This window comes from Silurus meridionalis, chromosome 19 (assembly GCF_014805685.1).
Source record: "Silurus meridionalis isolate SWU-2019-XX chromosome 19, ASM1480568v1, whole genome shotgun sequence".
NCBI lineage: Eukaryota > Metazoa > Chordata > Actinopteri > Siluriformes > Siluridae > Silurus > Silurus meridionalis.
In genome coordinates, this window is record NC_060902.1 from 1,173,304 (window position 1) to 1,190,461 (window position 17,158).

Here is a 17,158-nt window from a genome sequence, read left to right on the forward strand (position 1 = left end):
ACATCTCCATTAAGATCTGCTTTAAATGGGTTGGTGTTGGTGGAAGATCTCCTGCTATATAGCGCCAACCCTATTGAACACCTTTGGGATGAATGTGAACACTGATTGCACCTCAGATCTCCTCAACTTCTCACCTACATCACTACCTGACTTTACTACCACCCTGAATGTGCACAAAACTCCACAGAATCTAGTGGAACATCTTTCCGGAGGAGTGGAGGTTATTAAAATGATTAAAACAAAGCAAATGGAGACTAGACGTGGAATGGGATTTCTAAAAAAGAAGCACAATCAGCAGGAACCTTCTGGTCAGTTGTTAACAAAAAATGATCTATAGAGTATATGTTGTATTCTATACATATTTGTGTTGCTGTTACATTAAAATACATTTTACTTTTTATCCATTTGTTGTTACATTGAATGATGTGGAGCATCTGCAAAACAGGTTTGTTCCTGTTCTTACTTGTGCTTTTTTTTTCTTTGTACACAAAATTCGCAGCTTGTCATGTTACCAAAAATCCTCAGAAAATGCAAAACTCACCACTGCTACCAAAAATGTTAAATATGATTTTTATGTGTCTTTATGTAGTTTGTGTTTTTTGTTGATTTTGTATCACTGGAATTTCCGCTGTTTACAGTATAACTTTGTGAACTGTTACTATGGAAACGATATTAGCCTATTAGACTCGCAGCATTAATTAGGTATAAACCCCTTAATAGTAAGAAATCTGAAAGGTGATTTTAAAGCAATCATTGTTTCATTTAAACTCAAATAAAATTGGACTCCAGCTTGAAAAAAAAAGGATTTTACTTTTTTGCTTTCTGAGAAAATATTTCGTAAGAATGGATATAAAATCAGCATCATGTGCTGATGAAGAAGCTTTGTATAAAATCCTGCCGACGCTAAAATCTACATCAAAATCATTCAGCCAATGTTCTACAGAAATTTGCATAGCAATAAAGTAAATCCAGGAAAACACACACACACACACACACTCTTACACACACATTAAAGTACAGAAAATGGCGCCTAATGTTCTCCAGCATAAAAAAATATTTCACGAGGTGTTTTCCTCATCGTTCTCGACAGAACACTGTTAGAAAAGTCCCATTTATAAAAGAGTCTCTCGGAAATTTGATCCTCCACAAACTTCTGCCTTGTGAAAAGTTTTTAGCCGCTCAGAATGGAAGCGTGTCCATAAAGATCTTCTCCACAATAGGTGGAGAAGGAACCAGGTCCTCCAGCTTCAGGTAAAAGATCCTCTGCAGACCTTGCGTGCACAAAGTTCTCAGTTCGGGCAGTTTGCTCAGCAGGCGAGACAGACCCGGCTGGGACTTGCTGTGGTCTGCACTGCTGCTGCTGGTTATGTGGGTTCTCAGGGAGGAGATCAAGCGATTCTGAAGCTCTTCCACACGTTTGGGTTCCTTTAGACCATGCCGATCTGGAGATAACATGACAGTGGAGTGTTAGAAAAAAGGTAAATGTTCTAGTGGATAATAGGTTCTGTTTAGAACACTGAAAGAAAGAACTTTGTTTTTTGTATGTTAACCTTATGGTCAGGTTTCTCCACAGGATCAAACCAAAAAAACACTTTAGAGGAACGCCAATGACATCTAGCAGTTTTAGGATCTCCTCACCGACACCATTTCATTTCACCATCTCAGGTTGAGGTTTTGTATGTTATGAAGAATGTACATCTTTCTTGTAAAAGTTGAAACCCTCTGTTCTGGATTGAAGTCATTAATGTTCCACTGATGGGCATAATAAAGAACCAGGATGGAACCCTTTTGTTTTGTTTTATTTTGCCAAAAGTGCATTGTTGGTTTCAGCTTTTAAAAAAGGATCCATTTGGAATCTTTTCTGGGTTCTACACAAGTAGAAGAACCCTTTTGAGTGCCAGATGGAACCTTATTTGTTGACATTCTAAAAGTAAACTTCTCTGAAAGAGTAACACACTCTGGAGTTTAGATAGAACCTGAACTTTGACCTGATGAGCAAAGAAACCCATCAATGTTCCAGAGGAAACCTTGTTTTGTTATGTTTCTATTTTCTATAAACCTGTTTGAGTTCACCCGGCCATATACTTAACATTTTTATGGATATCTTGTTAAAGTTGCTCACCTGTGATGATGACAAGTGCCGCTAAGCAGGAGAACGAGGTCACGTCTAGACTCATGCGATGGAGACTCTGGGAGAAGTCCATGATAGAATTGATCCAGTCTCCAAACCCTCGTACGCACTGCGAGCGGTGCAGCACTACACCGTTACAGAATATCAGTTTGTGCTCCTCGGGTTTCGATCTGCAAGAACCCAACAAGAACATCACCTACAGTCCAGATCTCTGATCTCTTACAAGCCAAAAATCTTTGGAGATCCGTACCTGTACGCCAGTCTCAGAATGAAGAGCTCGACGAATGCAGCCTCCAGCAGGAGCTCCTGGTCCTCACAACAGAAGGTGCGGAAGCCAGGAATAGCCTCAGCCCACTTCTTGATAACCTCCATGGTGTCGGTGAGGAGATCGTAAAACTGCTTGATGTCATTGGCGTCCACTTTTTCAGACAAGTTCTTCACTGCTTCCTGGTACTAAATATTGAAAAGAAAAGAATCTGGTATGAGTACATTCAGAACCATCGCTGTAAACAAGTCTCTCCGAGATAATTCATTTCCTCACCTTGGAGTAATCCAGTTTTGCCAAAGCAGGATTGGAGTCAATGTGAGCCCTCACAAGCGAGGCGGTAATATTCACAGGAGTTGCGTTGTCCGAAACACTCTTGGGCTTTGATGGAAGGCGTCCTCTTCTACCTTTAAGACTGTCTGTTCTCACCACTAAGAACATAAATGAGACAGACAGTTAGCATGATGGCCTTCAAGGTGTACCACGAATAAGTGCTACGATAAATTCACTCTTTTTTTATATATATATATATTTTAGGAGTATTATCTATGTTTGCATTCCGAAAGAGTTATATTTGTATGTTTCTAAGCTTTTCTGAAAAACCATACCTTGTATATTAGGCTTTCTAAACTGGCTCAATTCTTACAGAAGAACATTCCCTAATGAAGTCCTCACAAACCCTATAAGAGATCTCTTGATAGTACTTATCTTCTTAAGGAAGTCTCTTTAAGCCTTAAGAGGGACAAGAATCTTTTCCCCCAGTAGGAAGAGGTGCGAGATTCTTATACTGTACACTAGAGTTGCTTCTAGTTTTCTAAACAGACTCTGTTTCAGACTTCTTCTACATAAAACATCTCATGGTTTCGAATAGTGTTATGGGTTGGAAACTTTTTTAATACCATACATTGCAGTAGTGATGGGAAGATCAGATCATTTAAGTGACTCGGGTATTTGAATCTCGTTTATCGCATTCATTCCTTTGATCAGAAATAAAATAAAATGTGACATTTCCAATAAACAGATCCCCAAACACGTCCACATACACTAACTCTGTAGTTCCAATAATGAAAATATGACAATGCAGCTAAGAACAAACAATGAACAGAATGAGTAGCTTCACTTCTCATATCTTCTGGTCTGTCTTGTTATTTGTTGTGTCACGTGACTCCCATAATTATTGTAACAATAATGTCAAGATTCAGAGCAAAATAAAACAGATCTATTGCGTTGTGCAGCGTCTACGGGAGTCACGTGACAAAAGACGTGGATTAGAAGAGTCGAGAGACGAACTGCTCAATTCGGATTCCTCTACATAACCTTTCTATTTTTTGCAATTCGGCAGAAAATTAACGAATCACTCTTTAAAACGACTCGTTCTTCTGAGTCACATTAACGACTCGTTAACAACACTGCATTTGGGTCATTTTTTTAAACGGTTAATTTTGAACATATAAATGTTCATTTTGTGAAGCCAAAAACAATAATGTACGTTATGGATTTTTCTGTGTAGAGGTTGTGCATTTACATCATTTCCTGATAGGTGCCAGCATGCAAAATCTATTTTTACCTTCTTTGACCATTCCTACTGCGAGGCACTTCTGAAAGCGGCAAAACTGGCATCGGTTTCTCCGTCGCTTGTCGACTGGACAGTCCTTATTGGCAAGGCAGACGTATTTAGCATTCTTCTGCACAGTGCGCTGTGAAAACACCACAATAAAACTCTTAGGAGCAGAGCATTTAGAAAGATTTTATATATTTCTAAACAACTTTGAGTCCCCAAAGGTCTTTATTCTTATTTTACTCTCATCTGAACTACATCCCACCCTCTGGTTAGAACAACATCTCGAGAATTCAATGAGGAGCTCACCTTGAAGAAGCCTTTGCACCCTTCGCAGGTGCGGACCCCATAGTGCTGACAGGAAGCATTGTCCCCACACACTGCACAGTGTCCTTCATTAAGACTCCGTGGTTTTGCGGATGAGTGAGCCTCGACCCGTTCAACCTTTAGTACCGAATTGTCCAAGCACCCATGCTCAAGGTTTAGGGATGGGAAATGCAACTGAGAAGGTTGGTGTTGAAGTTGTCCAAAAGCATCCTCATCACCAAGTTGCAGGCAGTGATCCCGGATCCCGGACAGGGATTGCTGCTCAACTGGAGTGCTGATGGTAAAACAGGAAGGCTGCTGGTGAAGAGCTGTGACCTCTGATGGCCAAGACATGGAAGAAAATGGACTAAAGGCACTTTCCCAGGTTGATCCAGGATGGCTTTGGAAGCTTGGAGTGGAAGGTGAGGAAGTTACTGAAAGTGGGCTTCCGTAATAATCCGATCCACATGAGGACAAGCTTTCATCCAGACAATTGAAGGCAAAGGTTCCCGGGTAGCAACCATACACCTGGATGTCATCCAGCTTGAAGGGAGACTGAACACCGCGTGGGCTTGTACCTTCAACTAACGAGTTTTGGAAGTCTCCGTGCGCATTTGTGTTCATGTCGGCCTGGACTGAAGCGGTGAACTGGCAAGAGAAGGTGTCGATCTCACCAGGATTGCCCACTAAAGTGTTGATACTGGGCAGTGATGACGGAGAAAGCTGCTCCCTCTGGATGCTTAGGTCCATGCCTGGCTTGTTGGAGAGTCCTGAATTTAGAAAGTCAGGGCTGAAGTAGTTGCTTTCGTAAGGCACAGCTCCATACTGGGTCTCGACGCAAGGCATCACTGTGTCTGTGAATAGAGAGCGAGTGTTAGAGTCGACTGTCATAATAATGAACCGGTACAAACATTTGCTTAGACGATCTGTCAGCAAGTCTCTGTTTCACAGGTGCACGAGACCATCACTCATGCCCAAGTGCCACTTCAAAGTTGTCTTAGCACCTCTAAGTGGCAGTAAATCCAAACCCCTGACTCCTTCGCTACCCGAAAACCTCACCGAAATTTTAGAGGAAGTTCGGAGAGGCTGAGTTAGGGGTAAGCGATCTTCTTGCTGAAAGAGGTTTCATTACCGAGCCATTAATGCAGACACCCCAGGTCATGTTTGACTCACGGCATTTGGGAATATGTAGGAATTTGGTTTCAGATACAGTCGTGCAACACAAGCCAACACGGAGGAGGTGCGAAGGTCAAGCACAGGCTGTTTGAGCTTGGGTAAACGTCCACTGGGATGTCGAGGTTCTTCTGTCTTCGGTGTTTTATAAATGAGTACTACTTCGAAGAGCTTTCTATTTATTCTAGAATAATATCAAGTGGATATCAGAGGTCTGCACACCCCCAGTTAAAATGTCGGTAAGTTTTAAAAATCATGTCAGAACTTTCTACACCCTCAATGTAAAATTTAAACATATAAAAAATTATGTGAAAATAAGTACCTGGTTGCATAAGTATACACACCCCTAACCTACAATTTGGTTGATGTACAACTCAGTCTTTTTTGTCCAAGCCTTTGATCTTGTTTATTTGTTTATATGCTTCTTCTCATTAAAAATTCCTTTCCCTCTTCAGATTAATAGCAGGCACCTGAACGTTTTGCAATAAAATGGTATTTGTAGCTCTTCAGGATTCCCTCCATCGTGATGATAAAAGCTGTAGTTCAGCTAAAGAAAAGCAGTGCTAAAGCCAGATGCTGCTACCACCACCATGCTTCAGTGTTGCATGGTGATAATGTTATTTTAGTAATAACCTTATGAAATACCTCGTTTTGAACCTGGTCTTATTATGTGAGCTGTTTTCCTTTTTGTGAGAAAAGCATTTCATCTAGCTGCCCTACCCTATCGACCAGACGTGTGAAGAACGTGAAGGATTGGTGTCACATGCAGAGAGTAAATCAGGACTTGTCAGATGTTCCTGCAGCTCCAGTAAAGCTGTAGATCTCTCTCGGGTAAGTTTTTGTCTCGTTATAAACTTTAAAGAGACATCCTGTTTTTTGGTGAGGTCACTGAGGTGATCGTTTTCTCTACACATGTTGTAAATAGACAATTATATAATCTTTTGCTTTGTAAGCTCGTTGAGGAACATGGCTTTAGTAGTCAAATGAAAACAAGAAGATGAGGAAAAAAATACAAAAATGGCTGATCTTTATTCTGAGGTTAATTAGAATAGTTTTATAGGTGATGGCTGTATGATTATAACCTTTTCTTTGTAAATATTCTTGAAATGTTTTTTTTACTATTTTTTGGGTTTTCCGCTTTTAAATGGTTGTAATTCCCAAGTTAAGGCTGGAAAAAGGGTCAGACATCTACTATTTTAGCAAAGGTATTTTATATTGTATTCTATTCTTTATATTCATACTGTATCTGTAAGTATACAGTGGAAAGGGTTTTGTGTTGTTAATATAAAAAACCTACTAATTACATGTAGTGCTAAAACTGAGAAACAAACAACGTATGTAATATTTAACCTTGTATTTTTATATACTGTATTTAAGGTGTATATAAGGTGTGTATGAGGTGTATATGAGGTGTGTATAAGGGGTATATAAGGTGTGTATGAGGTGTATATAAGGTGTGTATGAAGTGTATATAAGGTGTGTATGAGGTGTATATAAGGTGTATATAAGGTGTGTATGAGGTGTATATTAGGTGTATATAAGGTGTGTATGAGGTGTATATAAGGTGTATATGAGGTGTATATAAGGTGTGTATGAGGTGTATATAGGTGTGTATAAGGTATATAAGGTGTATGAGGTGTATATAATGTGTATAAGTGTATATAAAATTATGTATGAGGTGTATATAATTATATATAAGTGTGTATATGAGGTGTATATTAGGTGTATATAAGGTGTGTATGAGGTGTATATAAGGTGTATATAAAATGTATATAATGTATATAAAGTGTGTATGAGGTGTATATAATTATATATAAGGTGTATATAAAGTGTATATGAGGTGTGTATAAGGTGTATATAAGGTGTATATAAGGTGTGTATGAGGTATATAAGGTGTATATAAGGTGTGTATGAGGTGTATATAAAATTATGTATGAGGTGTATATAAAGTGTGTATGAGGTGTATATATGAGGTATATGAGGTGTATATAATGTATATAAAGTGTGTATGAGTGTATATGAGGTGTATATAAGTGTATATAAGGTGTATATAAAGTGTGTATGAGGTGTATATAAGTGTGTATGAGGTGTATATAAAGTGTGTATGAGTGTATATAAAGTGTATATGAGGTGTGTATATAAGTGTATATAAAGTGTGTATGAGGTGTATATAAAGTGTGTATGAGTGTATATAAAGTGTGTATGAGGTATATAAAGTGTATATATAAGTATATAAGGTGTATATAAGTGTGTATAAATTATATAAAAATTATTATATAAGGTGTATATAGAGTGTATATAAGTATATATAAGGTGTGTATGAAGTGTATATAATGTGTATGAGGTGTATATAAAGTGTGTATGAGGTGTATATAAGGTGTGTATGAGGTGTATATAAAGTGTGTATGAGGTGTATATGAGGTGTATATAAAGTGTGTATGAGGTGTATATGAGGTGTATATGAGGTGTGTATGAAGTGTATATAAGGTGTGTATGAAGTGTATATAAGGTGTGTATGAGGTGTATATGAAGTGTATATAAGGTATGTATGAAGTGTATATGAGGTGTATATAAGTGTGTATGAAGTGTATATATAAGTGTATATGAAGTGTATATAAAATTATGTATAAGTGTATATGAGGTGTATATGAGGTGTATAAGGTGTATATAAAGTGTGTATAAAATTATATATAAAATTATATATATAAGTGTATATAAAGTGTGTATAAGTGTATATAAAATTATGTATAAGTGTATATAAAGTGTGTATGAGGTGTATATAATGTATATATAAAATTATATATAAGGTGTATATAAAAATTATTATATAAAGTGTGTATAGAGTGTATATATAAAATGTATATGAGGTGTATATAAAGTGTGTATAAGTGTATATAAAATTATATATAAGTGTATATAAAATTATATATAAGTGTATATAAAATTATATAAAATTATTATATAAGTGTATATAAAATTATGTATAAGTGTATATAAAATTATGTATATAAGTGTATATAAAGTGTGTATGAGTGTATATAAAGTGTGTATAAATTATATATAAGTGTATATAATGTATATAAAATTATATATAAAATTATGTATAAGTGTATATATAAAATTATATATAAGTGTATATAAGTATATATAAAATTATATAAGTATATATAAAATTATGTATAAGTGTATATAAGTATATATAAAATTATATATAAAATTATATAAGTGTATATAAAATTATATATAAAATTATTATATAAAATTATATATAAAATTATTATATAAGTGTATATAAAATTATATATAAGTGTATATAAAATTATATATAAAATGTATATAAGTGTATATAAAATTATTATATAAGTGTATATAAGGTGTGTATGAAGTGTATATAAGGTGTATATGAGGTGTGTATGAGGTGTATATAAGGTGTGTATGAAGTGTAAGTATAAGCAAGGGTCATTCCTATCTTGAAGAAACCGGCTCTGGATCCATCAGACATCAACAACTACAGACCGGTATCACTCCTTTCCTTTCTTTCTAAATCTCTGAACGCACTGTTTTTAACCAACTGTCTGTCTATCTCTCACAGAACAACCTCCACGATCCGAACCAGTCTGGGTTCAAAGCGGCACATTCCACAGAGACGGCCCTATTGGCTGTTTCTGAGAAACTACATGCTGCTCGGTCAGCCAAGCTGTCATCTGTACTTATCTTTCTGGACCTTTCAGCAGCATTTGACACAGTCAACCACAAGACACTTTTGTCAACCCTCAAGAGCCTTGGTATCTGCGGAACAGCATGGGAATGGTTTGCTTCCTACCTGGAAGGTCGCTCATACCAGGTAACATGGAGGATCCACATCTGCCCCATGCAGACTCACCACTGGTGTCCCACAAGGCTCGGTACTTGGTCCCCTCCTTTTCTCCCTCTATACCCACTCCATTGGTGAAGTCATATCCTCACATGGGTTTTCTTATCACTGCTATGCAGATGACACTCAACTCATCTTTTCTTTCCTCCATCAGATACCACAGCTTCGCTCGGATCTCAGCATGCTTGTCAGACATATCTTTATGGATGAGGGCTCACCAACTTAAACTCAACCCCAGCAAAACAGAACTGCTGGTCATCCCAGGTGATTCATCTCCAGGTCAAGATCTACAAATAACACTTCATGACTCTCTGCTCTCCCCTTCAGCCACTGCTCGTAACCTTGGGGTAACTATGGACAATGAACTGTCTTTTTTCCCACATGTCGCTAATGTTGCTCGTTCTTGTCGATTTCTTCTCTATAACATCCGAAGGATTCGACCATTTCTGTCCATACAGGCTGCCCAGTTGCTTGTTCAGTCTCTTGTCATTTCAAGACTGGACTACTGCAACTCTCTGCTGGCAGGTCTTCCCCTGAACGCTATTCGTCCACTGCAAATGATCCAAAACGCAGCTGCACGACTTGTGTTCAATCAGCCCAAGTTTTCCCACACCACCCCACTGCTGCGCTCCTTCACTGGCTTCCAGTAGCTGCACGTATCAGATTCAAAACACTGATGCTTGCCTACAAGGCCAAAATGGACCAGCACCATCTTACCTCAGTGACCTCATCACATCTCGCACTGCACCACGCTGTCTGAGATCCTCCAGCACTGCTCGACTGGTACCACCTTCTCTCAGAATGAGAGGTAAGTACAATTCAAGGCTCTTCTCTGTTCTGGCACCGAGGTGGTGGAATGAACTTCCCCTAGATGTCCGTACAGCAGAGTCCCTGATTATCTTTAAGCGACGACTGAAGACCTACCTCTTCCTGAAATACCTAAATTAGCACTTTCCAAGTTTGTAGAATTCGAGTTATATTTATATTGAGTTTGTAATCTTGCGTACCAGTGTAGATTTATTCACTACTAGAGATTTAAAGCACGTTTGTACGTCGCTCTGGATAAGGGCGTCTGCTAAATGCCGCAAATGTAAATGTAAATGTAAATGTATGAGGTGTATATAAGATCAGTATTGTGAAGTATAAATCAGAATCCTTGTTTTGTTTTGTTTTTTGATCAACGATTAAAATAAACATTATTGCAAATTTAATTTTAAAAAATTGCTGATTGAAAAAACTTTTTCTTTTATAAAACCCTTTATATTGAAAAACTTGACTTTCTAAAAAGCGAACAATGAATGTTAGTATTTTTCAGCACCTGATCGTTATAAGAACTCCAGTGAGACTTTGTATGTTATATTCGATCTAATTAATATTTACTATAAATAGATTTTCTTTGATGCCATCTGTTTGCTATTTTAGGTCTCCAGTGCAGACGCCCTTGACCTGTGAAATCCAGCTTTCTGACCTCTAAGGAGGACACACGCTCACATCACACGGCTGTATGGAACGAGCACGTCGTCTGATCCTTAAACACGTAATAAATTGTGCACGAGGCAGCGGAGATATGCGATACCCCTTTCGCTTCCATCTTTAGGGGCAGTGAGCTTCATCGTAAATCTTGTTATAGTTGGGGGGGGACAAAATATTCTCCTGTGTGACTGGAAGAGGCAGGAACTGTAGGAGAACTTCATTCTCACAGCATCAGTATGGACCAGGATGTTTGCTTGCACATGCATCATAAAATTAAATAATAATAATAATAATAATAATAATAATAATAATAATAATAATAGTAAAGTAGTAATAACGGTATAAATAAAGGGTAGAATTAAAATTTTGTGAAAGATTTAATTGGTTTATTTTGACTGCTAGAAAATAAATTATATAATAATAATAATAATATTAATAATAATAATAATAATAATAATAATAATAATAATAATAATAGAGATAGAAAATAATGTTTTAAAGTGGTCTGTTGTCCAGTGGAGCTGAAAGTGTTTTACTTTTATTTTTGTATAGAAAACACATTTTTATATTAATTCATTTCAGCCTCCAGAAGGACTTTTGGAAGGACTTTGGGCAAAAATGTCCTGATTTTTTTCTGGAGACTCTTTTAACAAAGAACAAAGTCCACAAAGTTTTCAGTCCAGTATTTAAACATATTGATAATAATAATAATATTCTTACCTTTATAGATAAATATCCGTGTAGTAAATGTGTGTTTAATTCCACTCAAGAAATCAGAAGTCAGGAGACCTGAGCCCTCAGCAGCTCCTCTCTCATCCACACACACACTCACACACACTCTCTCTGTCACACACTCTCTCTGTCACACACACTCTCTCTGTCTAACACCGACTCCGCGCTCCTCTGCTACACCTGACCGATATACTTCTCCGTGACGTCGCCCCGGAGGCGTGGCATCACCATATAAGGAGAACGCGATCAAAGGGGTTTCCGGATGAAAGGGGGCGGGACCCGATCCCACGCGCTCTCTTTGACGCACACGCGCTACCGGGATTCCATTGACGCAAGACGGCGAGAGCGGAACCGCGCGCGCGCGCGCTCGCACGCACAACTCACGCACGCGCTCTAAAAATAGACGCGCGAGGCTCCGCTTTTCAATGCGAGAGAGAGAGTAGGAAAAAAAATACAATAAAATGGCGTGACGTCATCACCCAGGCGGAAATAGAAGAACTATTTTCTTATTTTTTTAACGCATCCACTGATTTACATCGCTATTTATAGCATCTGTTTACCCAATTATATATTACATATTCCTCTTACAAGTATTGCTTTCAAAAAGTGTTATATATTTATTATTATTATTTTTATTATTTTTATTATTTTTATTATTATTATTATTATTATTATTATTATTATTATTATTATTATGATAATGATTATTATTATTATTATTATTATTATTATTATTATTATTATTTCGATTCAGTGAATTTTATTTGTAGAACACTTAACATTGGAAGCAGATTTAAAAAGATTATAAAGTCAGAATGTATACGTTTAGTGCCTATAACTTTGTTCCCAATAAGTTCATCTGTAATGAAGATCCAGTGGTGACTGTGGTGAAGGAAAAACTCCCTGAGACTTCATTAGGAGGAAACCTTAAGAGGAACCGAACTCAAAAGAGAACCTCATCCTCAACACCGTATGTCCATTCATACAGTTCCATCAATGATGAGGTGTTCGGTGATGAACACTTAAATGCTGTTTATGCAAACCCTGGTCCTGAACCCATTGTAGCAGAATAATGAAATTAATTACAGTCCAAATCCATCTTTTTGAAAGTTCTTGAGTTGCTCAGTAACTTCATGGATCTTCAGTGTGTTCATGTGGAACCATCCTCAGCTCCACAGAGTGGTCTCCAACTGAAGAAAACTCTGAATTCTGCACTGTGTTTGGTTAAGTGTTGATTAGTTCTCCATAACAGCAACTCAGACGCAGGCTAATAGATTAACATAATGGGTTCGTTCTCCTTCACAGGGATGTGTACATGTGTACAGTGCACACGCTTCGTAAAACGGCTTTTTAAAAAATCATTTATATGTTAAGGAGGTTTTTATTTAGCATTAATGGAAGGAGTCTCCAGTTACAGGATAGAGGAATTTACACTTCTTTTGTGTAAAGGTTTTTTTTTTTATTATTATTAACTTCAGGAGAGAGAATAAATAGTTTATAGCTGCTCTAGCATAAGTGAAAACGGGAATGTGCAGATAACACATACAGTATAAAATACTGAACTCTTTACAACAGTGGCACGCTGTTAAAGATAAAGAATCAACCCCAGGGAGGTAACAGGAACTCCTCACAGCCATGTGATCGTAAGAGTCACTCAGAGATATTTTAGCTATGTGTTCCTTGAGGAATGATGTTTTCATTCGGGATACTGAGAGAGCGCTCGTGATCTGCAGCCAGCTTTGGGCATCATCTGTTCTTCTCCAGGCAGCTCTACCCAGATCCTGTATCTCTGTACTAATTACTCCTCTCAATTCTTCACAGGGCATCTCCACACTGGGAAACAGGAGGGAGGAGGAGGTGTGATGGGGTAGGGTGTTATTTTTAAAGCACAGTGAGAAAACCCAGGAGAGATTCCACCATGTAATCAAACTTTAACTTTAAACACACACACTTCTTTGGCGGTGCATGGGTTTAAGGTGGTCTTCTAAACAGAGAGAGGCAGCTGCTCACACTTGCAACAGACATCACGCTGACGAGCTCCAGAGATCAGGAGACGAGATGATCTCCAAGACTTCTTCTCAACAGGGCATAAGAGCCACACTGGTATTGTTTGCACTAAGCTGTCAGCACTTTCCTAAGTGAGCAGGCTAAGAGGAGAGAAAGTGTGTGTGTGTGTGTGTGTGTGGTGCACCAGCTGTCTTGTCCTTAAAGAGCTGCAAGTCAGTCAAACGCTGGATATATTTCAATTTGTTAATGTATTTAACAAACAATACCTCAAATTTTTTACATTTTTTTTGCCACGTTTCTCAGAGGTTTATTCAAAGAAATTTAATATTGAACAGAGGTAAAATGCTACACAATTGCATAAATATTCACTCCCCTCAACCTAGTGCATGCAAATCATGTGAACTTCTAGTGACCTGAAATGTATATTTATTCCATGAAATCCTGGATGAAAAGGCGTATCGAGCAATTTTTTTAATTCATACCATGACAGGACACATGAGATGAAAAATGTTCCGAATTTCCTTTGCACGTGTATGAAACTAAAGCACTGGTATTAAATTACAGTGATTCCAGTTGGGCTGTTATTAAAGCTCTCATTCTGCAGCTTTTCATTTTTACGTGCACAATGCGTGTCTCATGCAGTATTCACACCCGCTGTCGGTTTACAGTGACACAATCCCATACACACAAAGGAAACACGGCAGGCTGAGTGGCGCAAATAATTACATGCAATAGTCGTTACAATGATGCTGAAAGCCGAGACACATCACTAATACATGACAATACTGACAGTAAGGCAAAGCTGAGAGTCAGTGTATATATAAATGTTAATATATATATATATGCAGGGTTATTCAAATGAACAGGTATTATGATGCAGTGCTTCAGTTCTTAAGCATTGACATGGAATGAGTCAGTGACCATTTGAAAAAGGAGTTATTTAAGTAGATTGTGAGTGTAATACTTGTGACTTGGCTGGAGTTTTGTATTACTTTTCCATAATAAAATATTGTGTAATGAAATCGGTTCATTCTTTTTGCATAACCCTGGATATATATATATATATATATATATATATATATATATATATATATATATATATATATATATATATATGCAAAAAATATATATATTTATACTGCCTATGAAAGAGTCAAGACAATGAGTCTCATGTTTAAAGGAGATTACAGACATAGTGCCATTATATGTATTTGATTTTGTTTGTATAAGTGCATTGTAAACCAAACCAAACCAAACCAAACCCACACACACACACACACACACACACACACACACACACACACACACACACACACACGTGTGTGAGAGTATAAATAGCCTTGTGCACTAACAGACAGATCAGCACGCGGCGCCATGTTCTCGGTCGTCACGTGACGCACGCCGACGCGTCGCGTACGGATTACGTCACTGCGTACGGAAGAGGGGCAAAACAAGCGTCCAGCGTCAGCATATCCGCGCTACTGCAGCTCCCCACCGTGTTCTCCACACAAATTATTACTCTAATTAGATTAGCTTTATCTAGCAGCGCTAAGCTAAATAAAACGGAATTTATTTCACTTGCATTAGTTAGTTGTGGAGGAGTTAGCCTAGCCTAGCCTAGCCTAGCCATGGTGTCCAGGTGTGTGTGAAAGCCATGGCGGTCTCCACGGTCAGGGATTTGGACTGAACCCGGGAGAAAAGTCTGAGAAATGACCACAGAGACGTTCGTGAAGGACATCAAACCCGGACTGAAGAATCTAAATGTCATCTTCATCGTCCTGGAGACAGGTTTATACACTTTATCTCTGAGAGCTTTAGTATGAAGTGTGTAATAAAGTAAAATCATGGGGAAAAGTAGCAGAAGCACAGCTGCAGTAATCAGTCCTTCATACATGTTGTATTGTATGTAATTGTTATAGAGCTTTATAACTATATTATTACTGCTGTAGGTGTTGTGCAGCTTATAAATGTCCATCTGCTTAATGCAATGAGTTTTTAATTAAAGGATCAAATCTATCTGTCTATATAAGCGTCTCTCTCTCTCTCTCTCTCTCTCTCTCTCTCTCTCTCTCTCTCTCTCTCTCTCTCTCTCTCTCTCTCTCTAGGAAGAGTCACCAAAACCAAAGATGGCCATGAGGTGCGCACCTGTAAGGTAGCTGATAAGACGGGCAGTATCAGTATATCGGTGTGGGATGAGGTCGGAGCTCTCATTCAGACTGGAGATATCCTCCGCCTGACCAAGGGGTGAGGTTCATCTCCACCACCACGTTACACTGAGCAACCACCAGAAGAGACACGTACAACTTCTGACGTTAATAACGACTATGCCACTGTCACTATCACTACAACCATCATGTACCGTACACGTGTTTAACAGCTTTCAGGCTGGAGCTTGTCTTTAATGGATACGTGTCGTTCAGCAATCTGTCTCTGTGTGTGTGTGTGTTTTCCACCTTCCAGCTATGCGTCGGTTTTTAAAGGCTGTCTCACTCTGTACACAGGAAGAGGAGGAGAGCTGCAGAAGATCGGAGAGTAAGACTTACATGTGATTTCCATAGAGATGCTGCACGATTCACATTTAGTCCCAATTTGCTCTTTTAATGAGCTTCACTCTTCTGGGAAGATGTTCCACTAGAATTTGTGGAGATTTGTAGAGATTCCTTCAGTTACCAAGGTGTTCGTAAAGTCAGGTTCTGATGTAGTCTCAATGGGGTCTTCAAGAGGTCAAAGCTCTATAGCAGGAGATCATCCACCAAATTCAACCCATGTTAAGCAGATCTTCATGGAGCTGGCCTTGTGCACTAGAGGCGTTCAAATCTATTGGAACATCTTCCCAGGAGAGTGACGGTTTCTATAAGAGTAAATGGAGACTAAATGTGGAAAGAGGCACAGAGCAAACTTAAGCTCAGGCAACCACCACCTTTTGTTCAAATAATGCATGTTTCATACACACCAATAGGGGGCGCTGTGTATTTTATAAATTAAGTTTTTTGGGGGGGATTTTCCAGATTTTGCATGGTCTACTCCGAAGTGCCAAACTTCAGCGAGCCAAATCCAGATTATTTGGCCCTGATGAACAAAACGGTGCGTATGATTTTATTTCCTTCTACAATAAAACACTGAGTATCTGTTGATTGTCGTATTAAAGAAGTTACAATTTTGCATCGTAGGGACCTAACGAGCAAACAAACAACACAAACAACAACGGTTCCTCAGCGACTGCAGGTGAGTTCCTCTCTCGTTCTGTCTCGAATACCAGACGTCTTTACGACTGAATCTGAAATGTCTCCAGGTAACGATGCCACTAACGGTAACGGAGTGAACTGTCAGACATCCGCCAGCACGCAGCCAACCGCCCGCACCAACACCAGCAGAAGCTCCGCCCCCGGCAGCACAGTGAGTAACGGGAAAGAGACGAGACGCTCCGCTAAAAGATGAGCTGAGCCGTGAGCCAATCAGAGTCGAGGACTGAGATGATTCTTCTGATTAATTCTGCAGCATGCGTCCATGTGAATGTGCATAAAAAATACAGAATTAATAACAATTTATTTTAATTTTGTTTTTGCTCCTACACAACACATCTACATGGACCTGGTGAACACGTCCATCACTTTTTTCTCTAAATTATTATTATTTTAT

The 17,158-nt window shown here is 38.4% G+C and overlaps 2 protein-coding genes across 2 annotated transcripts; one reads left to right on the plus strand and one right to left on the minus strand.

Annotated features, from left to right (window-relative positions):
- Window positions 1-790: 790 nt before the first annotated feature.
- LOC124402483 (probable nuclear hormone receptor HR38) lies at window positions 791-11,678 on the minus strand. Its single transcript, XM_046875551.1, has 7 exons — window positions 11,501-11,678; window positions 4,264-5,114; window positions 3,964-4,093; window positions 2,673-2,827; window positions 2,382-2,584; window positions 2,123-2,301; window positions 791-1,442 (listed from the first exon to the last, which is right to left on the minus strand). The coding sequence occupies exons 2-7, from the start codon at window positions 5,104-5,106 to the stop codon at window positions 1,180-1,182; spliced, it is 1,773 nt and encodes a 590-aa protein (XP_046731507.1). The 5' UTR covers window positions 5,107-5,114; window positions 11,501-11,678; the 3' UTR covers window positions 791-1,179.
- A 3,217-nt stretch (window positions 11,679-14,895) lies between these two features.
- nabp2 (nucleic acid binding protein 2) lies at window positions 14,896-17,067 on the plus strand. The gene is made up of 6 exons (XM_046875227.1): window positions 14,896-15,307; window positions 15,625-15,763; window positions 15,980-16,051; window positions 16,528-16,603; window positions 16,690-16,744; window positions 16,812-17,067. The coding sequence occupies exons 1-6, from the start codon at window positions 15,229-15,231 to the stop codon at window positions 16,955-16,957; spliced, it is 567 nt and encodes a 188-aa protein (XP_046731183.1). The 5' UTR covers window positions 14,896-15,228; the 3' UTR covers window positions 16,958-17,067.
- The last annotated feature ends 91 nt before the right edge of the window (window positions 17,068-17,158 follow it).

Bases quoted from the DNA above. Each gene is read 5' to 3' on its own strand.
- LOC124402483 (XM_046875551.1), bottom strand. From the start codon at position 5,106: ATGCCTTGCGTCGAGACCCAGTATGGAGCTGTGCCTTACGAAAGCAAC. The intron at 4,094-4,263 runs GTGAGCTCCTCA...GTGTTTTCACAG, and splicing joins GGTGCAAAGGCTTCTTCAAG to CGCACTGTGCAGAAGAATGC. The intron at 1,443-2,122 runs GTGAGCAACTTT...TGTTATCTCCAG, and splicing joins GGCACTTGTCATCATCACAG to ATCGGCATGGTCTAAAGGAA.
- nabp2 (XM_046875227.1), top strand. From the start codon at position 15,229: ATGACCACAGAGACGTTCGTGAAGGACATCAAACCCGGACTGAAGAAT. The intron at 16,604-16,689 runs GTGCGTATGATT...TTTGCATCGTAG, and splicing joins TGGCCCTGATGAACAAAACG to GGACCTAACGAGCAAACAAA. The intron at 16,745-16,811 runs GTGAGTTCCTCT...AAATGTCTCCAG, and splicing joins CGGTTCCTCAGCGACTGCAG to GTAACGATGCCACTAACGGT.